The 27,302-nt window shown below is 38.5% G+C and overlaps 3 protein-coding genes and 1 long non-coding RNA gene across 4 annotated transcripts; 2 read left to right on the forward strand and 2 right to left on the reverse strand.

The window, feature by feature from the left end:
- The first annotated feature begins 1,524 nt into the window (after positions 1-1,524).
- LOC108829964 (uncharacterized) lies at positions 1,525-2,762 on the forward strand. The gene is made up of 2 exons (XR_001946105.2): positions 1,525-1,965; positions 2,041-2,762. It is a non-coding gene; the product is annotated as an uncharacterized LOC108829964 (long non-coding RNA).
- Positions 2,763-10,441: 7,679 nt separating this feature from the next.
- On the reverse strand, positions 10,442-11,407 carry LOC130499638 (uncharacterized). Its single transcript, XM_056993903.1, has 2 exons — positions 11,158-11,407; positions 10,442-11,028 (listed from the first exon to the last, which is right to left on the reverse strand). Exons 1-2 carry the CDS (start codon positions 11,341-11,343, stop codon positions 10,651-10,653), a joined length of 564 nt encoding a protein of 187 aa, XP_056849883.1. The 5' UTR covers positions 11,344-11,407; the 3' UTR covers positions 10,442-10,650.
- Positions 11,408-16,441: 5,034 nt separating this feature from the next.
- Positions 16,442-17,794, forward strand: LOC108829954 (uncharacterized). Its single transcript, XM_018603557.1, has one exon. The coding sequence runs from the start codon at positions 16,442-16,444 to the stop codon at positions 17,792-17,794; it is 1,353 nt and encodes a 450-aa protein (XP_018459059.1).
- Positions 17,795-22,179: 4,385 nt separating this feature from the next.
- LOC108829965 (ruBisCO large subunit-binding protein subunit alpha, chloroplastic-like) lies at positions 22,180-23,587 on the reverse strand. The gene is made up of 4 exons (XM_018603567.2): positions 23,385-23,587; positions 22,844-22,971; positions 22,640-22,761; positions 22,180-22,411 (listed from the first exon to the last, which is right to left on the reverse strand). Exons 2-4 carry the CDS (start codon positions 22,965-22,967, stop codon positions 22,307-22,309), a joined length of 351 nt encoding a protein of 116 aa, XP_018459069.1. The 5' UTR covers positions 22,968-22,971; positions 23,385-23,587; the 3' UTR covers positions 22,180-22,306.
- Positions 23,588-27,302: the final 3,715 nt, after the last annotated feature.

Below are 27,302 nucleotides of genomic sequence, written 5' to 3' on the forward strand. Positions count from 1 at the left end.
GTTCATCCTGTAATCTATATACTTATTCGTTTGATGTGGTATATTTTGAAATTAGGATTATTCAAATATATATTGAATATCTAGATATTTATTCCTCTATCTGGTTGTTATTAGAAATGTACTCATTTGTTCGAACCTCTTTCCAGACTGACTATATACAAGTTCTAAAGTAATAAATTACTAAATTTTTCAAAAGAACCACTTGAAACAAACCACACGGTCATGTAAGAACAATAATGACCAAATATGGTATTAGATTAACACACACGCGGATGAATGAGTATTGAATTAACGTTGAAAATATAATTCTCAAATCATGATTAAACAATAAATTATCCTTTATATACTAAATCACAGGCAGTGCCGGTCTAATGTTTTATATTGCCCCAAGCTAAACTTAAAATTATGCCCTTATACATATTTTATCAGAATCATAAATAAATATAATACTTAATTTTTTTCATTAAAAATCAAATTATGTAAACTGTTTATATTTAAAATTAGTTATTTAGGACATTTAATGTCGAAATATAGTTTTTTTTTTATTTTTTCTGCAAATCATCCATTAAATTCATATAGCCAAGTCTTTAAATTATAATTGTCTTAGCTGATAACATAGTCATCTCGTTTAACCCTCTTGTGATATGGTAAGCCTCAAATATTTTTTTTTATCAGTTTCAAATCCAAAAAACTTCTTTCAGATGTAGCAATTGATACCAAAATGGTCAACAATATCCAATAAGCAATTTTTGTGTTATGATAACAATCTTCATTTATTAAAAAATAAATAAATTCAATACCCTTTCTGATTTCTACAAGTATTGAATCTAAAAGAATCTTTAGTTTTCATAAATAAATCATCACCAACTATGCCAAACGTCAAGAGTTTAACAACAAACTAATAACGTACCTTGTTAAAAACGATGAATTAATAAACTGAATCAATAAAAACTAAATTATATAACCAAGAGACAAAATGGTAAAACAATAATTTGGATAAATGGAAAACTATTGCATGATTAAAATGATAAATTGGAACACGAGAAAAAACTATTTTGTGACTAAATTTTATTTAAAATTTTAACTTTTAACTATAATTTAAAATAGATATTTACTTTTAATTATTAATAATATATTTATTTTTAAAAATTAATAATGTTTATGGAATTTCAAAAATTTATAAAAATTATTCTAACTACTAGTGTCCAGTAAGTAATATTTAGCTTAAAAGTCTTATAAATTTTATTTGTCTATAAATATTAATGTTTTTTTTCAAAAATGTATGCCCTTTCAATTTTGATGTCCTAATCGATGGCTTGGGTGGCTTTGCTTCTGGACCGGCCTTGATCACAGGTCACTTGGCTACTTAGATTTTAACATATGGCAAGTTTAGAAAAAAAATATCAAACAAAATTATTAAAAATATATATTTTCGATCGCGTTTTCTAAAAAATTCCAAGGAGCTACATTCCTAACTTTTATCCCATTATCACAACACGTTCAATGATATGATCACAATTTAAAAATGCATTTTATCTCTTAAACATTCCATGCTTCCTATCTCTCTGATCAGATCTTCTATTGATGAAAAGACTCCATACAAGTAACAATCTCTTAATTATTTATTTCAAGTTAAATATGGCATGTGAATGTATCTTAATTTAACGCTTTGACAACCACCAAGATAACGTTGGTATTTACAAACATGTTTTTTTTCTATGGCTTATCTTTAGGAAACTATTTGCCTTGCTTTTGCATCCACTAAAACAGAAACATAGAAAGAAGAAGATAGGTTGTTCAAACAAAACAAAAAAGAAAGAAAGAAGAAGATATAAAAAAAACTACATACAATCAAGCAAAAGATAAGTATACAGAAAACAAAACGAAATAGCTTTCTCTGCAACAAACGTAGTGAACAAATGTTCAAAAAAAAAACGTGGTGAACAATATATAATCCGAAAACAGGTGTATCTCTATTTCTTTTCTGATTACCTCTCTTATGTTAGTCTTTAAATTTTTTTTTTTATTTTGTTTTTGTAGACTTGAAGAAATCTTATCATGTGGCTAGCAAATAATGATGTGATGATGTTTTCAAAGATGTGGGAAAACAAAAAGAACTAACACTGGAATGATGAAAAACAAATATAATGATACAAATTGGGTATTTACAAATTTGTTTGTTGTGGTTTGGCAATTTCACAAACCTGTTTTCTTTCTATAATATCAGGAAGAGGATATGGCGCTTTGGAGACAGAATGAAGACAAGTTTACAAATCAGTTTTCTACAATGAAGACATGGTTACACATGCGCCAGGCACAACCAGTTTGTGATAGGAGTAGGGGAGTGTGATTTTCGCAGTCTACTCCTAAGTATTCTTTCATGGTATGGGTGGCCATTTGAAACAGACTGCAAATTTGTGATACAGTTGTGGAATGTTGTAATGAATACACTGTGTGTGCTATGCCAAGAACATCAGGAGACCTGTCAGCATCTATTTTTTAGATGTCGGTACTCTGGTAAAATATGGAAAGAATTAGGTGGGGGAAATATGAAAGAAGATTTCACTCTTGACTGGAATGAGATTCTAGAAGCAATATCTAGATTCAGACATACATCTACAGAAGGGTTTCTTATTCATTACACCTTTCAAGCTCTGGTACATAGTTTGTCAATTTGAATCTGATTACATCGTTATGTTCTAAAGATTTTGTGTCTGCAAGTTCTTATTTCCCTAATTTACAAATACAAACACTACCAAATTCCCTACTGTGTGTTTTCTGGTCCACATTTAGATGACGTCTGTGGGGAAGGATTACAAAGCGAATCCTTCCTAAAACCTGATATAAGGTTCTTAGGCACAAAAATGTACCCGTGTTGTACACTTTCTGACCTCCAGCTTGATTAGTTCCCGAAGCGTTACGACATCGATTGATCGAATGTCAAAACTAAATAAGGAGCCAAAAGATCAGACCTAAATCACCCAATCAAGAAAATTGACTTAATCCAAGAGACATTGAAACAATGTAACACTAGTGTCCCGGTCAAAACTCACCAAACACCGGTCACAAGGGAAATGTAACCGTTGACGATGATCTCTTTCAAACAAGAAATAGTTTTCTGTGACCATGTCGTTTAGGATATTGAGATGTCAAGACCAGTTTATGCTTCTCTCGGCTTATTGCTGATAATATTTTGAAAGACGAGATGTTATCGTTGCAGAATTTTGATTCTCAAGTGATCATATTAATTCATCAACGGTTCCTATCGTTCTTACTATTGTCCGGCTTTCATTTGGATTTTTCCTGTTCTCACTGGATAGACCCCCCCCCCCCCTGAGATGTTTTGTTTGATGGAGATGTCCGATCAGACTTCGCCGGACAGTTAGTTTCACGGTTGAGATCTTGCAGTTCACTGTCGAGTTTTTTTTAGATTGGTGGTACTCGCATAGAGCTTTTATTTTTTATATGACGCATTTCACCACTAAGTATTGCCTTAAGGTTTTATGCGTTCTGTACCGAAGGCGATGTGATACTTATGAACTCCTCAAGCGTCTAAGCCCTCGTGATGGATGTATCTGTTGTTACAATAGGTCTTCCTATTGGTCTGCGATTCCAAAGAGATGTTTCTGCTTGGTTTCTACGGAGGTTTAGGCTCCCGTGATAGGATTTTCATTTCTCGATGAAGTTAGATGCACGATAGACACCATTCTGGATCGTGTGCGGTTTTTCGAGCGCGGCCCAGCTCCTTAATTTGGATTCGTACCAAAGTGCCTTCTTCAGTGTGTCCACAACCACTTGGTCGCTGATTTTGTCAACTCTCGACATCACTAGTTTGAACCTACACATGAAATCACAGAGAGACTCGGTTTCTTTTTGCGGCAAGTCCAAAAGATCCACATGAGACGTTTCTTTTCCCATGAACATGTAGTAGTGCTTAATAAACGCGAGTTGTCAGAAGTTATTGATGGCATCTCTCTTAAGGCAAGAAAACGTTTTGTGTGCCGCTCGTCGGAAATTTTCGATGATAAGGAGGCAATAACCCTCGTCTTTTTTGTTTTCTCTCACTCTGGCTTGTCGTCCCGTGGCGAACTAAAAGGATTTCAGATTCCTTTTGGATCTGTTTTGTCATTTCAGGAGGGGATCTTTATTCCCAGGATCTAAGATTCTCGTTTCAGTGGTACGAGCGGTAAAGGAATTTTATGTGCTTCGTCTAACAGTCAGTGTATTTTGAGTGCATCACTTGTAGAGCTTTGGTGATGTATAATCAGTTGAAGAGGACTTAAACCGAGACTGGTTATGTCAATTGAGCGGTCTAAGTTGAGGTGGAAGCGTCCGGTTTGATTAGGCTGGTTAAGCTCAAGGTTTATGGCGGTTTAGCCGACTTAATGAATGTAATTAGCCTCTGATATATAAAGAGCGCATGTGGTTAATCCCCTCTCTCTTGTGAGCTATGTTCTAGAGTGAGCAAGAGAGGGATTATTCGATCTTGTATACAGAAGAGAAAGATAGTGAATTGCTGAGTGAGTTCAGCACGAGAAGTAGGGTTGTTACTCTTCGGAGGGCCTGAACTCGTTAATCGTGTGTGTGTTCTTTCTTTTGCGTTTTTCTATCTTCTTCTTGTGCGTTTCTATTGAGAGTTCGAGAGTTGTTGATCGTGATCGGAGCTGAGAAGATCCTAACAAAGTGGTATCAGAGCCAGGTTCCGAGCTCAATGAGTGGTGGCGATTCAATGGCGAAATTCAAAGTGGCGATCTTTGACGGACAAGGCGATTCCTCGATGTGGAAGAAACGGATGTTAGCTCACCTGTCAATCTTGGGATTGAAGGATGCTCTAGAAGAATCAATCCCTTCTCCAAAGCCGATGAAGAAAGAAGAAGATCCAGATGTGTATCAAGAAAGATTGAAGGAAGAAGAAGCTAAGAGGCTTGAGCGGGCTGAGAAGGCGATGAACATGTTGATCCTGAATCTTGGAGATCATGTTCTACGGAAGCTCGAAGATTGTACAACGGCGGCATCGTTTTGGTCGGCTCTCGAGAGGTTATACAATCAAAAGACGCTTCCTAATCGAATCCATGTTCAACACAAGTTCTACACGTTTAGAATGGTGGAGTCGAAGTCTATTGATGAGAACATAGACGATTTCTTGAAGCTTGTTTCTGGATTGAGTAGCTTGAATGTTGAAGTTACTGAGGAAGTGCAGGCGATCTTGCTTCTGAACTCTTTACCGATGCAGTATAATTCCCTCAAGGAGACGTTGAAATACGGAAGAGACACCTTGACAATAGAGAGTGTCATGAACGCTGCAAAGTCTAAAGAGATGGAGTTAGGAGAAAAGCAAGATCAGGCTGCTACAACCAGGAGTGGGGATGCTCTGGTAACTAGAGGAAGACCTGAGAAGAGGGATTCAGGTAACAAAAAATGGAAGAACAGGACAAGGTCCAAAACAAAAATGGAAGAACAGGACAAGGTCCAATTCTGGGTCTCGTATCACTTGCTGGTATTGCAACAAAGAAGGTCACAAGAAAGCAGACTGCTTTGCACGGAAGAAGAGTCTTGAAGGCGCAGAGAATGCTGAAGCAGCTGTGGTAATTGATGCTCTGACGGTTTCCGATTCATGGCATCAAGATAAGTGGGTCATCGACTCTGGATGCTCCTATCATATGACCTCGAGACGTGACTGGTTCGACACCTTTGAAGAAGTGAGTTCTGGAAAAGTAACGCTAGGAGATGACTTTACAGTCGATGTTCAAGGCATAGGCTCGGTGAAGATTAAAGCCTATGGAGGGACAGTAAAAGTCTTGAACAACGTCAGGTATGTTCCTAAACTCAAAAGGAATCTACTCTCGACTGGAACCCTGGATAGGCTAGGTTTCAGTCATGCTGGTGGGAAAGGTAAAACAAGTTTTTACAAAGATGGAAAACTAGCGTTACAAGGAACTCTGTCTGGAACTTTGTATCTGTTGGATGGTGAGTCTGTGGTTGCAGGTGAAAGCAACAACGTCCTTGCAAAGAACTCTTAGGATGAGACTGAACTCTGGCACAGGAGGCTGGGTCATATGAGCCTAAAGAACCTACATATTCTCGCAAAGAAAGGCATTATGGATAAGCGAAGAATCAGTGAGTTGAGTTTCTGTGAGAATTGTGTAATGGGGAAGCACAAAAGGTTGAGCTTCAACATAGGAAAGCACAACTCAGGAGAAGCTCTGAAGTACGTCCATGCTGATCTTTGGGGTTCACAAAACGTTGAGAAGAGCTTATCGGGAAAACAGTACTTTCTCTCAGTTATAGATGACTTCACTCGGAAGGTCTGGGTGTTCTTCTTGGCAGCTAAGAGTGAAGCGTTTGAGAAGTTCTGCGAGTGGAAGAAGCTTGTTGAGAATCAAGTGGATTCAAAAGTGAAGTGCTTGAGGACAGACAACGGGTTAGAATTCTGCAATAAAGAGTTTGACAGCTTATGCAGAAGATATGGCATTGAGAGGCATCGGACATGTGCCTACACACCACAACAAAACAGTGTTGCAGAGCGCATGAACCGAACGATCATGGAGAAGGTCAGATGTCTCTTGGACGAATCTGGACTTGAAGAGGAGTTTTGGGCGGAAGCAGTGTCTACGGCTGTCTATCAAATCAATAGAAGTCCCTCATCAGCCATAGACAGTAATGTTCCAGAGGAGTTGTGGCTTAAGAGGAAGCCTGGTTATAAACACATGAAGAGGTTCGGGTCTGTTGCATATGTACACAAAGACCAAGGGAAGCTGAAGCCTAGAGCTGTTAAAGGAGTGTTCATAAGCTACCCAGTTGGTATAAAAGGCTACAAGATCTGGCTGCTTGAAGAAAAGAAATGTGTGATTAGCAGGAACGTGATCTTTGTGGAAGACAAGGTGTACAAGGATGAAGTGAAATCTCAGAAGGAAAAGGCTGTGTCTGAAGTTGAAGGCAGTGGGAGCTCTGTGGTTGAAACGAAAGTAGCTCAAGCTGAAGAATCGAAGAATAGAGCTACTGATGGTTTAAGTCAGTCAGACTCGCATGATGTTGGAGAGTCTGACAGCGATGAAGAAGAGAACAGTGGTTCTCATGCTGATGAACCAGGAAGCTATATTATAGCGAGAGACAGACCGAGAAGAGAAGTTGTTCCTCCAGTAAGGCTGGGAGACTATGATCTAGCAGCGTTTGCTCTAGTTGCTGTTGTGGAAGTTAGTCTTGATGAACCGCGAGACTATCAAGAAGCGATAAGAAGCAAAGATAAGAAGCTGTGGTTTGGAGGGATGGATGAAGAGATGGAATCTCATGAAGAAAACAGAACCTGGAGGTTGGTTAAGAGACCTGAAAATCAGAAAGTGATTGGCTGCAAATGGGTTTACAGGAAGAAGCTTGGTATACCTGGAGTGGAGAAGCCTCGCCACAAGTGCAGGCTAGTAGCCAAAGGATACTCACAAAGGGAGGGTATCGATTATCAAGAGGTGTTCTCTCCAGTTGTGAAACACGTTTCTATAAGGTTTCTTCTTTCGGCTGTAGTGAATGAAGATCTTGAACTGGAGCAGTTAGATGTGAAGACAGCTTTTCTTCACGGAGTTATAGAAGAAGAGATCTACATGGATCAGCCTGAAGGGTATGCCGTTAAAGGGAAAGAAGATTATGTTTGTAGACTTGAGAAGGCGTTGTACGGTCTCAAACAGGCGCCTAGACAGTGGAACAAATGCTTTGATCAGTTCGTAGTGGATCAAGGTTTTAAGAGGAGTGAATATGATCATTGCGTGTACATCAAGAAGTCCAAGACTGGAGTCAGAGTATATCTACTCTTGTATGTCGATGACATGCTGCTCGCATCGAAGGATGCAGAAGAGATCAAGCGAGTTAAGGAGTTGTTAGGAAGTAGATTCGAAATGAAGGATATGGGGCCAGCTAGGAAGATTTTGGGTATGGACATAGAAAGAGATCGTGAAGGTGGGGTACTTACACTTTCTCAGTCGAGTTACCTTGAGAAAGTTCTTCAAGCGTTCAACATGAATGAAGCTAAGCCGGTTTCGACTCCTATTGGGTCTCAGTTCAGATTGTCAGCAATAAAAGATGGTGATGGTCAGGTACCAGTGGGAGATGACGTTCCTTATGCGAATGCTATTGGAAGTGTGATGTACGCAATGACAGGAACTAGGTGCGACTTGGCTTATGCAGTGGGACTGATAAGCCGGTTCATGAGTAATCCTAGTTCAGATCACTGGTCAGCAGTGAAGTGGGTGCTGCGGTATATACTTGGAACTCAGGATGTGAAGCTTGTGTTTTGCAAGCAAAAGGAGTTTAAAGTGGAGGGGTTCTGTGACTCAGACTTCTCATCTGATCTTGACAGAAGGAGGTCAATTTCAGGTTATGTGTTCACGGCAGGAGGCAGTGCGATCAGTTGGAAGTCAGGGCTGCAGGATATAGTGGCGTTGTCTACAACTGAGGCTGAGTACATGGCGTTGGTGGAGGCAGTAAAAGAAGGGATCTGGCTTAAAGGTCTGATAGAAGAGTTTGGATATGAGCAAGAGAGTATCAGTGTTTGGTGCGACTCTCAGAGTGCTCTGTGCCTTGCCAAGAACAACGTTCATCATGAGAGAACGAAACATATCAGTAGGAAGCTGCATTTTATCCGAGATATAATTGCAAAAGGGGATGTGAAGGTGCTGAAGATTCACACGCTGAAGAACCCTGCTGATATGCTAACTAAAGTCTTGCCAGTTGAAAAGTTTGAGAAGGCTCTAAGCATTTTTGGCGTAGCCAAGCACTAAGGTGCTTGCTACAGGTGTTGGGAGTTCATGCGTTTGCATTCATTAAGGAGTTCTGGAGTTGTACTGATTATCATCAAGGTGGGGTTTTGTAGAGCTTTGGTGATGTATAATCAGTTGAAGAGGACTTAAACCGAGACTGGTTATGTCAATTGAGCGGTCTAAGTTGAGGTGGAAGCGTCCGGTTTGATTAGGCTGGTTAAGCTCAAGGTTTATGGTGGTTTAGCCGACTTAATGAATGTAATTAGCCTCTGATATATAAAGAGCGCATGTGGTTAATCCCCTCTCTCTTGTGAGCTATGTTCTAGAGTGAGCAAGAGAGGGATTATTCGATCTTGTATACAGAAGAGAAAGATAGTGAATTGCTGAGTGAGTTCAGCACGAGAAGTAGGGTTGTTACTCTTCGGAGGGCCTGAACTCGTTAATCGTGGTGTGTGTTCTTTCTTTTGCGTTTTTCTATCTTCTTCTTGTGCGTTTCTATTGAGAGTTCGAGAGTTGTTGATCGTGATCGGAGCTGAGAAGATCCTAACATCACTAATCAAGTGGCGAATCTGAGATTTTACGGGTTTCAGCAACCAGAGAGAGAGAGAGAGAGAGAGAGAGAGAGAGAGAGAGAGAGGAGAGAGAGAGAGAGAGAGAGAGAGAGAGAGAGAGAGAGAGAGAGAGAGAGAGAGAGAGAGAGAGAGAGAGAGAGAGAGAGAGAGAGAGAGAGAGAGAGAGAGAGAGAGAAGAGAGAGAGAGAGAGAGAGAGAGAGAGAGAGAGAGAGAGAGAGAGAGAGAGAGAGAGAGAGAGAGAGAGAGAGAGAGAGAGAGAGAGAGAGAGAGAGAGAGAGAGGAGAGAGAGAGAGAGAGAGAGAGAGAGAGAGAGAGAGAGAGAGAGAGAGAGAGAGAGAGAGAGAGAGAGAGAGAGAGAGAGAGAGAGAGAGAGAGAGAGAGAGAGAGAGAGAGAGAGAGAGAGAGGGAGAGAGAGAGAGGAGAGAGAGCGGGAGAGAGAGCGGGAGAGAGAGCGGGAGAGAGAGCGGGAGAGAGAGCGGGAGAGAGAGCGGGAGAGAGAGCGGGAGAGAGAGCGGGAGAGAGAGCGGGAGAGAGAGCGGGAGAGAGCGGGAGAGAGAGGGAGAGAGAGGGAGAGAGAGGGGGAGAGAGAGGGAGAGAGAGAGAGAGAGAGAGAGAGAGAGAGGGAGAGAGAGAGAGAGGGAGAGAGAGAGAGAGAGAGAGAGAGAGAGAGAGAGAGATGCTGCCCGCTCTCAGTTCTTGTCACGTCTCTTCCGCTCTCTGTTAATTGTTGTTTCATATATTCTCACTCAGTTTTCCGAAATTCTATTGATTCGTTTCACAATTTTCGTTCGTTCGGTAAACTATTTTGATTTGTTTTACCAAAGATTTCCCGTACAAACTTTTCAGAGTTAGTTTTAAGTAAAATTGTTTTGATTCATTTTTACAAAATTTAATCTGTTAAAACTTTTCAAAGTGAGTTTTACAGAAGTTTATTCCTTAAATTTTTTTATTTGTTTTACGAAAGTTTGTCTAGTAAAACTGATTTGATTTTAAACGAAATATTTTCTTTAAATGATTTTCAAAATTAATTTTATCGTAATTTTGTTTTGTAAAATCCTTCAGAAAGAACGTCTTTGGAATTCTTGTAAACGATACGATTTTTGTGTGATCTCTCAACATATTCATTTTTGTAAACGATACGATTTTTGTGTGATCTTAGCCGTTGACATCACTCGAACAGATTTTGACCGCAACAATTTCAACATATTATATTTTAGAAGTTTCCTAAGATTCAATTATCAGCGACATAATGTTTCTATGTCTTTTGAATCTATTCATGTTTTCACCAAAAGCAAACCATAAACTGAAAACCCCCGACTTAGTTCAAACATCATTAAGTACGACGACGTATGTTCTCGTCGTCGTCATCAACAGCATCGGTGGCACCAGCAGCGATATCAAGAAGTTTTTCCATCTGCAATGTCATCTCCATGAGCGTCTTGGATGATTTGTCCAAGTTTTTCCCAACCAAATCCTTCACGCGACTAGTGTCATCACTAGAGACCATGACGTCGTAGTTTGCAGTGTCTGGTGTTTCCTTAAGCTCCAATGATGCACTTTTTAGAGACGCAACAATAGATACATAGGCGTCATGGCACTCGCTGAACTGGGTCTTCAGTGCTGCCTCGTTCTTGGCTGTCTCGGCAGCAAAACCAGCTGTCTTCTCAGCATGGGCTATTGCTAGGTTGATTACGGCTTCCGCCAATTGTAACTACAGGTAATTAAATCTACATTTTAAGTAGTTTTAGTGACGGTTTTATAAAAATATGGGCAAAAATCCAAGGAAGCAATAATTTATCGATCTATTCGAACAAGTTGATATGTGTTTAGATGTTTGTACCAGGCTGGTGGCAGAAACCGTGGGAGGATAGGTGGTTAATGTGTCGACACAAAATGTTATGTTTTTGACCCGTTGGCAGTTGGCATCGATATATTCTCCATTGGTCAAAGCTGATGTTGGGGCTAAGAGAAATTGTGACAAGATTGTCATTGTAAGGACGAAGGAATAACTTGAGGAAGAAGCCATTTCTATCGCCGAGTTTATTTTTTCTCTCGACCTCTAAGTGATGGGAATCAGATTTTGATTTTAGCTTTGTTAAATGTGCTATATCAGTTTAGGGATATATATATATATATAACAAAGGCTGTCTAATTTAAGAACGTACATCTGCTTCAAATCTGGTCAATTTACTAAGTCAGCTTGTCTTTTCCAAATAAGACAATTTCTATAAATATATCTTAACTATTTCTATGTCCCATTGAAAAGTTTGCTCAAAATGAGTTGTTCTTGGTGAATAGCTAATGGGTCATGGTTTCTACAAAATCTTTTAGTCAGAATACCCAGTAATCAGTTTTGTGTCAATTGACCCCACAACCTTTGAAGTAGATCCACCCCTGATCTCTGTTCTTTGGCGGATATTGCGTTGTGGGTACAGAGATGCATTTTTTAACGACAGATTTGTGGAGACTGGAAGACGTGTGTACTAACATCGCCTTGTATGGAGTGGTAAACAAAATTGTACCATCAAAGCCTATGATGAGATTGGGGGGGGGGGCAAAAATGGATTCGTGTATTCTTGACGTATAGAGTTATATGAATATATCTCAACGAGAAGAATGCAGACTTTGTTCGTGCACTAAGCGCCGTTAGGCCTGCGACTTTGGATATTTGTATCGGATATCGGATAGGATTTGTTCGGGTCTGGGTTTTCAGATAAATGAACTGTATACCCAAGAGGTACATTGAAGATTTTGGTTCGGGTTTTGGGTCGGGTACCACCGGTTTCGGGTCGGTTTCGAGTACCCTTTTAAAACCAGAAATGTAAATATATTTGTACACTTTGATTAGATAGTTTGATTAGATAAAGTATCTCAGCGGTAGAGTCTGTTCTAAATATTGTTGCCCACCAGAGTTCGAACGCTAGAGATGTCTTTTTTTTTGGTTTTTGTTATTTTCTTTAATGAATGGCAACTTTGTAAATTTCTTCATCTTCTCCCTCGTGTCTTCCCTTTCTAAACCTAATTTGCAGCCTCTTTCCATGTTTCAAACTTAAAAACATCATTTTGATACATGTTTTTTTTTTTCCATTTGGACATAAAACATCAAGATTTGACATACAATCACCGGTTATAAACTTGGAAAGCAAAAAAATCATATATGATTCATGTTCTTGCACAGAGGATTTGGGTTAATTGGGTTACCCGAGCCGTTCCAGATAAAAACCGAACCCGACCCTATATCCATATATATTCATATCTTTATTCATCGATTAAATCCCATAGATCCGAAACCGCACCGAACTGTTACATTTTGGGTCGGATCCAGTTCGGATATTCGGTTCCGGGTTAAAGTCACAGGCCTAGGCGCCGTATTTCTTTAGGTTTGAACTAAAGGAAGTGTAAACCATAATCACAATCTCTAAGTTTATTTTTTTTTTTTTGCTACTTATTTCTAAACGACAAATTTTATTTAAAAAATCAATTATAATATTTTAATATTTAAAACCCCAGATTTAAATATAATTTTTTAAAAGTTCTTATCTCAATCCTAACCAAGTGTTTAACATTTCAAATTTTAACTAAAAACTAAAATATAATGCTTAGAAATTTTAATCTAAACTTGCAAATTTTAACTAAAACTCCAAACCTTAGCTTTCCCTTTTTAAACTTCTAATTAATCTATATAATTATTATTAACAAATACTTGAACATGAATCTTAAATATTAAACTTTAAAGACGATAATAAAATTATTACTACAATTTAAACTACTCATAACAATAAACAAAGAAAGAAAACTATTGCAATGAAGGATAAATGGCAAGAATTACCATCCTCACGCTTCATCTACTTTATTCCAAAGGTCCAAATTACTCTTTTTGTGTTTTTCCTTATCCTATCTCTCATCTCTTATCTCCTTTTGTCTATCTTCTTATGTCTCTTCTCTGTCGATTTAGTTTTCTATAAGAAATAAAGTCTCTAGATCTCTCATCTCCTCTTATCTTCACACTATCTCTGTTGTTTAATCTGAAATCGGTGCAATACAAATATTCAAGGTGGGTTTGTTTAAAAGAAGTTTATTGAATGATCACGATGTGATTACAAAGAGATTAGCGCTAGATTGCAGTGCAAAGAAGAACTCAACAAGAACAATTAGAGTTTAGAAATTCCTAGTTATGTTGTCGTGTTGCATAAGTGATTGTGAGTTCCTTTACTTGACTCAGATCCTCCCCTTATATACTCGATAAGCCTCCCAATTATGCCCTTAAGTCGGCATAAACCTTAGCCGACTTCGAGGTGCTGGGCCGAGGTCTGTTTATTAGACGGACCTAATCAGGGATGTACTCAATCTCCAACAAAAAGTCCCTCTCCCGTTCATTTGTGAGATGAGAATATGATCTCATTGATTTAATTATAAAGGGTTCTGAGAATAAACAGCTCGGCGAAGCGTCTCTCAAAGGGAGGGACTGACCTCGGCGGTAACCATTTTTTCCAATCAGTTAAGTCAGCAAAAAGTAGCTTTGGATGCGCTAAATAAATCACCCTGGTATAAGTCAGAGTTCCGAAGTTGACTCGCACTCAAAAAATCGTGTACTATCCAAGATGTCCTCCATAGAGCAGCGGATTTCATCGTCAACGAAGAAGAGAAATGTCATGTCCCCGATCCTAGATAGGATCGTCGGGATGGGAAATGGTTCAAGGAAACGTACCGACAGTCTTAGGACAAAAAAGTGTATCATGGTCTAAATAAAGGGTTAGGTGTATCAGAAGGCTGAGACTTAACCAAATATCAGAGTAAAACAGAATAAGAGAGCTGGATGCATAATCTAGAAGCTGGCTGATGCAAGCTTGAAGCTCAACCAGCTGGACGAAGCTAAGTGGGAGATCGAGTGATGTGGTTCAGCCCAGCTAGCTGAATGGACTAGCTCACTCAGCTAGGCAGCTGGCAATCAGTTCAACTCAACGAGACACAGTGTTTGGGTCTCGGCAATTGGTTCGGGTTTGGGCTGGTGGTCGGGCCATAATTTCGGCCCAAGTAACCATAGGTCTGACGATCCATCAGGATATCCAACGGGCTTGAGTGATGGGTTTAGGCCCGAGTTAAGCCCGCTAAGGGCAGTTATAGGCTAAAGGATGGCAATGGAGCAGGTTGTGCTCATTCGCCCAACAAGTCGCATCGGTTCGCCCAAGGATGTTGGCGATCCCTTTCTCTGGCAAAGGCCGAGAGAGACAAAGAAGGTTAGACAGAGAGAGATCGGCCAAGGCAAGGCCATTTGTGGTTGTTTATACTTCCCGACGAGAACAGATCATATGGGAAAGAATTTGGTGACTGGAAATTGATACCAGAGGCAAAGATAAATAATTGGAGAAGGGCTACAAGATTCCTGAACAGACGACCGAGGTCAGTGGAGTAACCACCGACCCATTGGCTAAGATAACCGGTTGGTTTGGTTGGTTCTAAGGCCATGGGCGATCGGTTATATCCATCTATCCCTTTGTATTTGATTATTATAATTGCTTCTACTCCTTTCTGGTTACTTACATGAATGGCGAGTGGGTTTGGGGATGAACCAAGGCTTTGTCGGGTCATACCATCATGATCTAAGTCCGACAGACTAGACACGCTCATAGTTGGATCAATCCAAGGTTGAGATCAATTGGGTCAGGCGGTTATGATGGCGGTTGTAACCTTTCCCTAAACGGTTGCAATGGTTCATGACTTGTCAAAAGGTTGTGTCCACTCGCGATCCAAGGCCAATAGGCTGGATGCGCCAAGGTCCGAACATCCGTGTGGTGTAGCAATTGGACCAGACTGTGCGAAAGACAACACCATGGTGTTTGTCTTGTATTTGTTTCATGGGCCGAGGCTTGGACCTATTCTTGGGCCGGTTCTGGTAAATAAGTCCAAGGCCCCCTGGGCTGGATTTTTGTGGTTTTGATGAACTTGTGATTTATAGAATTGCTAGGGTGATTTATTGCATCTTTCACATGATTGTTCTTATTGCTTGTTTCTACAGTAATTAATTAGAAACCTGATCATAGATAGTTAGGTGCATGCAAGAGCTGGTCAATTACATGAAATGAATCATGTTGAACTATGTTTTTAGGTGGAATGACACGATGGTTTAGTTAAACTAGTGAAGCTATTGAACTGAACATTAATGCTTGTTTAAAAGAGGTATCAATCGACACTTCATAAGTGTATCGATTGACACTTGTTCCGTATTTTCATGCGAGAGCATAAATATATAATTTAAGCATGTAGATTCAAAACAAGAGCTGGATATCTTACTATTGTATTCAATTTTGATGATCAATCCCTTAGCATTTGCAGATTTAAGTTTTGATAACCTGAATTAAACCCTAACTTCAGCATTTTATCCAATCTATTTACAACTCTTTTTTACTGATTTATTTATTGCTTTATATTATTTTACTTAGCTTAATCTGAAATATAAATCTATTGTGTGAAATAGCGAGCTTTTGTGAAATTTGTTCTCTTTTTTTGAACACATGAAATTTGTTCCCTAAATACTGTAATTGATATCTTATTTGAAAATTGGGTGAATTGTTGGATTGCCCTATTTTCAAAAACTAAAGTGAGACTGGTACCCTTCCAAGGGAAAATTGTTAAAAGGGTCCACCCTCTTTCTGAAATGACCATTTAACCCCTCTACCACAATAATGTCATTACTGGTTTTTATAGAAATTAAAATAAAAGAGAAATAAAAGACAACACTTTACGTTCAACGACTCTATCCCCTTTCAGATTTCATTGTTGTTTAGACACTTTACCTTCAACGGCTCTCACCCTCATACTTTATTTGCTTTCAGATCTTCGTTTATATCTGATAAATTAAGTGAATTTATTGGTTAAACGCGAACAGATTACATTCGATTTGATTGACGAAACCTCGAAACCAGATCTGAGAAACACCAGGTACGATAAACAGTCGATGGTTATGATTTATGAACAAAGTCCAAGTCTTTTTTAATGGTTGTCTAACAATGCTGTTCTCTTGCCGATACAATTCGTTAGTTTTTCAATGTGTCTTCGGATCTACTGATGCAATTTTTATTATGCAGATAATGATGCACTTAATTACTATTTTTGGACAATGGAAGATGGGTAATGTTGGCGGAGAGTTCGTTCTTGATCAATGTAAGAAGGGGAATTCTTTTTTTGTTGAAGACGATATCAGATATGAGGATTTTGTCCGCATGGTTTGTGGAGATTACAATATTAGTGAGATGAATGCGGTCGAGTTCTCTTATATGTTGCCTAAACGTATGATGGAGCAAATGGCTAGCAATACCTTTCCGATTTCCTTGAGCAGCCACAGACAACTAGCAAGCTTCATCACATTGCTCAAGACGGACATTATGTGTATTTATGTCTCAGTGACTGCAAACAAAGGTCATCGTGATGTGAATAGAAATCAAAAGCCTGCTGTCGGAGAGAATGCTGCTGCGGATTTTGGTAGTTTTGGAAATTTTCATTACGAGAAGCCATCACAGGAGACTATGAAGCCATCCCAGGAGACTGTGAAGCCATCACTTGGGACAATGAAGCCAACACAGCTGCGGAAGAGTGAAACCATTAAGAGTGGTGACGTATTCAGTGGCAAGAAGGAACTAATAATGAAACTACGCAAGATTTCAGTGATCGATAGGTTTGATTTCATCATCAAAAAGTCATGGAAGCGCTTATTTTACGCAAAGTGCTTCGTTCCTGGATGTTCCTGGAAGATACGTGCTTCTGCTATGTCGATATCATCTCCAGAATTCCTCGTTCGTAAATACACTGATTTTCATACATGCTCTGCGGCTGTTAGGTATTCTCGTAACAGACAAGCAAATGCGAAATGTATTGGCGAGATGTATGTTGAGGGATTTAGTGGTGGTAGTGATCTTAGAGGAATCCGACCTAAACATATAATGGGCTGTATGAGGGCAGTTTATGAAATTGAAATCGGTTATACGAAGGCTCATGGCGCATTGGCATATGCACGGGATATGGTTAGAGGCACTCATGCCAGTGGCTATCAGGACTTGCCGACGTATCTATACAGAATAAAGGAGGCCAATCCAGGTACAATAACAGAGCTTGAACTTGATACGGAAAACAGGTTTAAGTATTTGTTCATTGCTTTTAGCGCATGTATCAAAGGCTTTCCGTTCATGAGGAGGGTTATTGTAATAAATGGAGCACATCTAAGTGGTAAGTTCAGAGGTGTTATGTTAGTGGCTTCATGTCAAGATGGAGATAGGGGTATATATCCTATAGCTTTTGGGATTGTTAATGGAGAGGATGCATCTGCATGGGAATGGTTTTTTACTCAGCTGCGTCATGTGGTGGGTGATGGTCGAAATTTGGCTTTCGTCTCTGACCGATGCCCAGCAATAGCCAAGTCTCTTACGAATGTTTTTCCGGAAGCTCATAGGGCATATGCTTTTATCACCTTGGACAAAACATGATCACAGGTCGCAAAAAGACCCCAATGGTAGCTTTGACAAAACTTGGTTGCAGCGTACGCATAACCTATTAACCCTACATATGAAGATTTGATCACACTAGCTGATGTACTTAGTCAAGTGTGTCTGCCACCCGAAATTGGCAAACAACGTGGTAGACCTAAGATGAAGAAATACTTATCTGCAATTGAAAAAGCCAAGAAATTCAAGCGTCAACTTTTGAAAAAGAGGAACCAACCATTGAGTACTAGCAATCCACCTCCGGCGAGAAAGGAAGGCAATCAGACTTCACGGAAAACATCAACAAAGAAACGTTGTCGTAGTCCAGCTCCCAATACGCCATTAAAAGAGAAGCAAACCAATCCACCGCGGAGGACGCCATCAACTAATCCGTCATCGAGAAAAAAACCAAAACACTCGGGAAAGATTACAGCACCGACTACTCCATCAACCACGGTGAGAAAAGGACTTTTCCTGAGTAGCCCAGGATCGAAGAAGCCAACTCAGGGTGGTAAAAAAATCAAAGGGTTCAAAAACAAAACCAAATAAGGCAAGGATTTCCCAGCGAAAGACGGACATAATCGGACGTAAATCAACAATGAAGGACAAAAGGGGGTACGTGTGTTCCAAATGCAACAAAGACAGACATAACCGATCAACGTGCAAAGTTGCGACATTGTTGTTTGGGTGATATATATGGGTATTTGAAGACATCTTTATTCAGCTGGTTAATCACTCATTCAGGGGGAGTGTTGGTCAGTTTAGCATATTGTCATTGTTGTTTTCCGTTGAACTCACTACGGTTGTTTTGTTGTTTTTGGCTAGGTCTGTAATCGCTAATAGCTAGATCTTTACATTTGATGGATTTCATATTTATGTTGACAATTATTCACCTTAAATCTGGCACACCGACAGTTATCCTTGTACTTTGTTTATTAATGTAGGGGTCCAAGATGGAGATGGGCGTTTATGGGGATAATACATAGTTACTTGTACATCACAATACCGGCTACAACTACAACTACGACACTGATGCCGAAAATAACAGGGACACAACCTCCTCATATCTTAGGCATTAATGTCAGACGTTCGCTCTTTATTGTTGCCTTGAGCAATTGAACTTCTTCTTCTAGGATTCGAACTTGGTTGTGCAACTGTCGAATCTCATCGGTGAAAGCTTCATCGACCCATTTGAAGATGTGGTCGTCGTTCTCCAGCTACAACATTAGATCGAATACTCCATTAGATTCCACAACATCAGGTAAAAATACAAAAAAAAACGTGAAGCTTAAGAGACACCGATAATACCCTAAGTGAAGCCGCATAGAGACACCGATAATACCGGCGGTATGGATTTGGCCGGGATTTGGATATTAGATCGACGATTCTCTCCCCGCATGAACAATTTCTAGGTATTCCCGCAGTTCTTGCTCGTCGCAGACCACTGTTAACGGTAATGTCTCCAGTCGTGGGCGATGAAGCGGCCGTTATTGGGTTGGACATTATCTTATCTGACGGAGAGGGAAAGGAGACGATTATTCGATTGAGCAGAAGAGAGATGGAAGAGAAAAAAAATTGAAGATAGAAATGGGGAAAATATAAAAAGGTCTTTAATACGATTTTGGGATTTTAGCAAATTGGAAAGAGGGAAATTCAAAATTCGCAGAGCTGGACGGGAAAATTATCACAGGGTACCTTTGGATTTAGCATACAAACGAGCATCAGTTGGAATCTCATTAAGAGTACCTGAGCACTTTACTCGTTGGATTTAGTTGATTTGCTTTGAACACCAGTTGTTATGTTTCGTTTTCATTTTGTAATTACTTTTTTATTTACTCATCCCCATTGCTTCCCAGGTGGGCTATTCTCTGGCACACCGTTTCTGTTTCCTTGCCATCGGTCTGCTGATCGCTAGTGTACACAATATTGCATTGCCTTTGTTTTTGTCGATTACGGATTAGTATTGCCATTATTGCCTTGCTATCAGTCTGTTAATCAAGTTATTCAAAATCTCAAGCGCAATTATAATGTTTTTTCTTGCGCGGATTAGTACAGAGTTTCTAATACACTACAGGAAATGTGGGTAGTGTTAGCGGACGGAAAACGCTATGCAAAAGAAAACATAGCGCTTCCTTCAACGCTCTGACATCGCCCGTTATAAAAAGTCCGGCACTTTTAATAGCGGTTTTAAGTTAAGCTATAGTTATTCGTACAATAATAGCATTAGTTTATATGCAATTGTTAATATTTATAATAATGAATTAGTTTTATTTTTTAAATGTAATACTTATTTCGAATTTTTGTAATAAAAACAATTAATCAGATTATAATTAAATAGAGAATTCTTTATAATTTAAAATCAAATTTTATTTATTATTAAAATTTTGTTTACAAATAAAATCAGTTTATACATTAACCAAAAAAAAGTAAACCAACACCTAATTAACCAAAACTTGATAACCAAAAATATTGAACCAAACCTAATAAACCAAAACCTAAACTCTATGTTGTCTTCTTCTTCCTGTCTCTTTCTTCTCTAGCCTTCAAAGCCTGTACATCGCCTTCTTCGGCCATGATTCCAAAACATCTGATGAATCAAACACACAAAAAATCACTCAAGGCTTCTTCGAATCAGTAGCAGCAGAACCCAATAGCGACTTGGCTGGTGAAACCAAAGCAACGCCTCCGTTCTCGATCTTTGATTACTTCTTGTACACAGCACGAACCTTTGAGCATTCCCTATTAATTAACACACAAACACAGAATACATACGTTTATAAGTTTCTGCAGTTTAAGAGTCAAGAACGAAAGAAACAGGGATGGACTTTGATTCTTACATAATCTCAGACATAACAGAAAACACCAACAGAGACAGATTCAAAACGAAATTCAAATCTTAATAAATCAGATTGATAATCAGAAACAACACAGATCAAATCTTAAACACAAAAACAAAATCAGAGAACCTTAGTCTATCAGATTTCGACAACCACAACACAGATCTATTCGTTCTTAGCATTAATATGAAGAGATAAATCGAAAATCAGAAAGTTTAGAGAAAGAAGAAGAAAAGGAGGCCGAGGTTTGCTAGGTCTTCGAGCAAAACTTACCCAGTCGCCTCTCTCTCTTTTTGTTTTTTGACCTCTCTCTTTCTCTGGAACGCGATCTGTTCTAAGAAAATAATTGGAAAAAAGAGAAACATATCTGAAGCGTTGATTCAGTATGATCTAACGGTGCAGAGAGTGATCCGCGCATAACCAATAGAAAACAAGGGCGAAGATAGATAAGAGATTGATTCTGGACCCTTGATTTAAAAATCAATCAATGGCTGAGAAAAAAAAAACAGCACAATTTACTTCTTTTTTATTTATAATTATTGTAAGAAAATTTAAACTTTAAATAATTTGATATCATAATTTACAAATTTTAATCTGAATTTTGTATTTAAAATTTTCAAATTGTGTGATTGATTAAAAATTAATATCTAATGTTTTATGTGATATATGTCAATATGAAGTATGTGGTTTGGTGTTTGGAATATGATAATAGGGTTTGGAGTATAAGTAATAGGTATATGTAGAGTTTGAAATATAATGTTTAAACTTGAATATTTTTATGATATATAATCTGAGTGTTTGGATTAAAATGTTTTAGGTGGAAAATTTATGTATAAATTGAAATTCAAGATATAGGGTTTGAGATATGTAGTTAGGATTTAAGGCATGTTTAGAGTTTACAATTTAAGGTAATATTTCTAATTTATTATTAGTGTTGGATTTTCTCTTTATCATATTAAGTTAATTTTTTATTTATTAATTAGTGCTTTAAAATCATTAATAAATATAATCCACTCTAATAAAAACAAGTAAATCATTAATAAACATAATTTGGATATGATATCGAGATTTGATAGACATATCTTTATTTTATTATGAAATTTCAAATTTATTGAACAATCATAAAGAAGTGTTCTTTACAAATAATATTTTTAAAATTTAATATTTGAGATTTAAATTAAGATTTATGATTAGATTTTGGATCTAATTTGAGGCTAAATTTTGGGTTTATGGTTTGAAATTTGATATAAGGTTTGGAATTAAATTTTGGGGGTTAGAGTTTATGATATACACCTCTAAAACATACCTTTAAACAAAAATAATATTTTTTCTCAAAAAAAAATACTAACCCTAAACATACCCTAAAAGAATTAAAATGATATTTTTTTATCAAAACTCAAATTATTATTTTATCTCTTTTAAGGTATGTTTAGGGATTAGATTTTTTTTTGAAAAATAATATTACTTTTGTTTAGGGTAAGTTTAGGGTTTAGATTTTGAGGTAAAAAAATATTTTTGTTTTTGTTTCTAATTTGTTATTAGTACTAGATTTTCTTTTTATCACATAACATTCCCATACATTATCATAACCATCTCTACAAGTTCCTAAATAGGTACAAAACAGATTGAATTTTTAGCTATAAAGACAAGAACTTTCCAATTTTAAGAATCAAAAGTATCAATCTACGGATAACGCAGCAGGCCACTCCGTAACAAACGCAATCACCTCGGAAGCTCTAGATGCCATTTCTATGTGCTGCATCACGTAAACTCTTCTCCATTCCTAAAAAAAATCAGAACAGAATAAACATAAATAAACCTTAGAACTACTCAAATCAAACTTCAAAGTAGCAATAAAAACTCTAAAACTACTTGAACACGAAAGAAACAAGAATATATGGAGATGTGTCACTCGCAACCTTTATCACACCAACAACAACAACAAACGCAACAAATCAATCACCAATTTTCAGAAATAACAATAAAGATAAAAGCCCTCTCACAAACTAACCTGACGGATAAGTGCTGCACCAGCATTCTCCATGGCGTCAGGTAACTCAATAGCTCTAGCAATGGTGACTCCATCGTTCACAACCTCGGGACTTCCAAACTCATCCAACAAAACATTCCTCCCTTGAAAACATCACATCACATCAAGATAAGAATATAGTTTTGTGGTACAACAAACACACTGAACAGACCAGTAATAATATACCTCTAGGGCCAAGAGTGAGAGCAACATCATCAGCAAGCTTGTCGATGCCAGCTTGAAGAGCAGCTCTGGAGCTCTGGTCGAAAGCAATGTCCTTTACATTAGCTGAGTCAAAGTGCTCGTTCATGATCCTGATAGGAATAAAACAACACATCTCAGAAACATACACACACACAATCATATTAGAGGTGAATAAGATTAATTGGCATGAGTCCTCCGTACTTGTTCTTTACAGCAGCCTCCTACCACAACAAATGCAATTTCAAGAAGAAGAGTTTACATATCATTGTTAATTTGATGATTAACAATCAAAGTAACAATTTTTTCACCAACCCAGAAACTAATAAAGCATTTCAAGAAGCCTGAACAGAGAAAGAAACAAACTTTCACCAACCCAGAAACCAATTAAGCGTTTCAAGAAGTTGAAACTGAGAAAGTAACAAACTTTCACCAGCCAGAGAAACTACTAAAGCCTAAACAGACATAAGCCAAACTGACTGAAATAGAATGAAGTAATGGTTAAAATTTCAGACAAAGCCTTCACCTGGCGTGAAGAGCAGAGGATGGAGGCCGAAGAGAGAGTGTTTGCAGTCGCCATTTTTTCAGACCAGAGGCGCAAACGAGAACGTTCTGGGCTTGTTGATAAGGAAATGGTTTTTCACTCTTAAAATGAAATTGAGGGGAGTGGGTTAGGGTTTAGATAGAATCGAAGGGATTCAGAATAGACTCAATAGAGAGCAGGGGAGAGAGAGAGAGAGAGAGAGAGAGAGAGAGAGAGAGAGAGAGAGAGAGAGAGAGGCAAAAACGACAGAGAAGAGACGATGAGCAGTGAATTTGGTGGTAAAATATTATTTTTCCTAATTATTAGAGCCAATACTTAGAAAATTCACGCGACTACATTTTTTTATTTTCCCGCGATACTAAACATAGCGTTTTAAATTTATAAACGTTATCAAAAAAGTCAGTATTGATATACAATAGCAGAATTGTCAAAAACGCTATAATTTAATGCTATTAATACTCATATTTCCTGTAGTGATAATTTCTTTAGAATTTCTAATATTTTTTCTTCACTCAAAGCGTAATTAGAAAAAGAAAAAAATATATTAGGGCTTCGGCTTCGGCGCGCACTTACGGTACCCTGCCTTTCGTCGTTGTTATCCTTTCGTAAAACATTATTGTCTTGCCATACTTTTTCAGCTTGTTTAGTTACTAAGAATTTCTTAAGTGTACCTAGTTGTACAGAGCAACGATAGAGCCTGCAAGCGGCATGGAGAATAAAAAAATAGCAAATGTTTCTCTTTTTTTAAAGCATCTCACAGATTTTGCAACAGAGCCAAAATAGACTGCAGTTTATGCAGTAACCTTTGCTTTCGATAGTGTAATCATGGTTATAGATGCATACAGGTGACTGGATTACCTCATCGTCCGGATATTTGAAAGTCGAGGCGTATGAGTTCAAATATGGTGCATCGAACAATGATAATTGAAACTCAAGCTGATCTCCCATTCCAATGAGTGCTTCCGACCTAAGGTCTGCGTGTTTGACTTCGAACTCTTGAAAGATTTGGCTAGCTTCGATATCTTTACCAAGACATACATTGAATATACCCAAGGCAAGGGTTGACATTCCGTGATTAGGAACATTTGCTTCCAAGACTTGGATGCCTTCCTCAAGGCCACACTTCATGGATAGATGGAGACCTTCATAGTAAACAGCGTTCATATTCCCAACATTAACGCACTTGAGGAAGAAATTGCGGAATTTTCCATATTTGCCGATCTGGCAGTTAACGAAGTCGAGCATAGGACTTATGTTACACCTCTTCAAGACATAGGGGTCATGGACAAGACCGTATCCGTGCTTTCCAGCCCGAATGAAAGGACGAACATTCCAAAATGATTCCTCCCCAACAATTGTAATTATTTTAGAAATGATTTCGTCCGGAAGATTTGGAAGGACAAAATAAGACATACTATTTTGCCTTAAGAGTTTATTTAACATTGATAATATGCACCTTAATAGAGGAGTATTATTGGTGTCTAAATGAAGCCCCAGTGTGAGTTAAATAGAAAATTAAAGTGTTCCACCAGACCACCAATATTGCAACCTAACACCTTTGTCAGAGAGTTAATGCAGCAATGTAGAGTTAAAGCAAAGGGACCGCCTGAAAAAAAGAACAATAAGAAACATCGGCAATGCATTACATTAATCTTAAGTGAATGGTAGGTTATAGGCAAGGGAACAGCAATACTTGCCCAAGTTTAAGGTGATTATTCCCTTGCCGATTGCTGGCTGTTCCCTTGCATATAACCAAGTTAGTGATACTTGATATTTAATACGAATAGCAAACGATATTATGTTATGTTTCGTTTTCATTCTCACATACGACTTCTCACAACAAGTTCTCAATAGTTGGTTTGCTTTGAACATCAGTTGTTATGTTTTGTTTTCATTTTGTAATTGTTTTTTAATTTACTCGTCCCCATTGCTTCCCGGGTGGGCTATTCTCTGGCACACCGTTTCTGTTTCCTTGAAAACGGCCTGCTGATCGCTAGTGTACACAATATTGCATTGCCTTTGTTTTTGTTGATTACGGATTAGTATTGTCATTATTGCCTTGCTATCAGTCTGTTAATCAAGTTATTCAAATTCTCAAGCGCAATTTAATGTTTTTTCTTGCGCGGATTAGTACAGAGTTTCTAATAATTTCTTTAGAATTTCTAATAATTTTTCTTCACTCAAGTTTAAGGTGATTATTCCCTTGCCGATTGCTGGCTGTGGCTTTGCCTGTATAGCTAGCAAGGCAAGGCAATAAATATTTCGCAAGGAAAACGAATGCTGAGTGCAAGTTAACAGCAACGCTTGTCTAAGTTTAAGGTGATTATTTCCCTGTTGCGTTGCACTGTATAATTTTGAGTAACTAGCTGCACATCTTTTCACGAAAACCCTCGAAAACACTCAAGATAGTTTACCAAGTTAGTGATACTTGATATTTAATACGAATAGCAAACGATATCACCTATTAATTAAAAATACGATATGTTTAAGCGTTATTAAAAATTTCAAAGCATAGAGTTGAGAATGGTTCAAAAACATTTAAAAATTTGAACCATTTAACCGAGATAAGTTCTTTAGAAAACATCACGTGGATCCCCCCTGAATGAGCGAACGATCTGACGAAAACCTTACCCATCGATCCTTCTACGTCCTCGCGGGCCACGGTTGTTTAGTCCTGGCGAATCAGCTCGTATGCTCCAAATGTTCACTCCTGCTCCAATGGGTGCTTCATCTCCGGTAAGCAGGGGGGTCTCCTTCTGATACTGAAGGACCTGATAGATAAGATTGGGAAAGATGATCTTCTTCTGCTGATCAAACTGGCGAGCCATGGCCAGAACCTGATCATACACCAGCTCGCCAAAGTTGATAGCTCGGCGATTCAAGAGAGCATAAATCAAGCGAATGCGCAGCTTGATCATTGCATCAGTTTCAAGGTCCGGAAGGCAGTTTAGTTCACAGACGCGGTAGAATATTTGATATGGAGGAATGAGAGCATTCAGTGTGAAAACAGGCCAGTCGGAACAGCGGTATCCAGTGAGAACTGAGATCGCCAACGATAGTTCGCAAGTCTCCCAATCAAAAGATCGATTGACAGGGGGAATGAGCATTACAGTGTTAATCACATTAGGATCGAAACGAAATCGACTACCACGGATCAACACACCACCAGCACTGTAACGCAGGTTTGAGATCATCTCCCTAACAACCCTAGGGCAAAAGGCACGAACTTTCATGACGGTATATGCCCACCCAACCCTATCTAGAAGGCGAAACACTTCGGTAAAGTCTGAGTCTTGAGGGGAAAGCTTACCCTGCACAACAAACCCACGTAGACACATGTCTTCGTACTTGAGACGAGCGTTCTCATTCTCAAAGCGTTGCTGAGCCTCGCCAATGGGAAAGTCGTCGTCTTTGAAGATGCCTCTGTTCGTGTTGAGACGCTCTTCAAACGATAAGTGTGGAACGGTAGCAGACGGGTTAAAGGTACGAATCTCCATGAACAAATTTACGGAGTTTTACGATAGATGGTCGAGAGAGATTTGAGATTTCTGAGAGAACTGAAACTTAACAGTATTCGGTGATATCTAGAGGATGAGGGATGCAGAAGGTCAGACACCTAATGACGTACTCGATTCACAAAAAGGTGAACACACGCAACCGTCCACAACCATGAATAGATGCTATTTTTAATTATTCCTCTGCCGATTACAGGCCCAAGCCCAATATTACGTTCGCAAAGTAAAGGCAGGCTGAGGGCAAGTCAATACCAGCGCTTGCAGGCTATTTAAGGAGATTATTCCCCTGCCGATTACAGGCTGTTGCATTGCTATATATAACTACTAGGTACACCTAAGAAATTCTTAACTATCTGGTCCCATGAAAATGCATATAAATTCTAGC

Source organism: Raphanus sativus, chromosome 9, assembly GCF_000801105.2.
Source record: "Raphanus sativus cultivar WK10039 chromosome 9, ASM80110v3, whole genome shotgun sequence".
Taxonomy (NCBI): domain Eukaryota; kingdom Viridiplantae; phylum Streptophyta; class Magnoliopsida; order Brassicales; family Brassicaceae; genus Raphanus; species Raphanus sativus.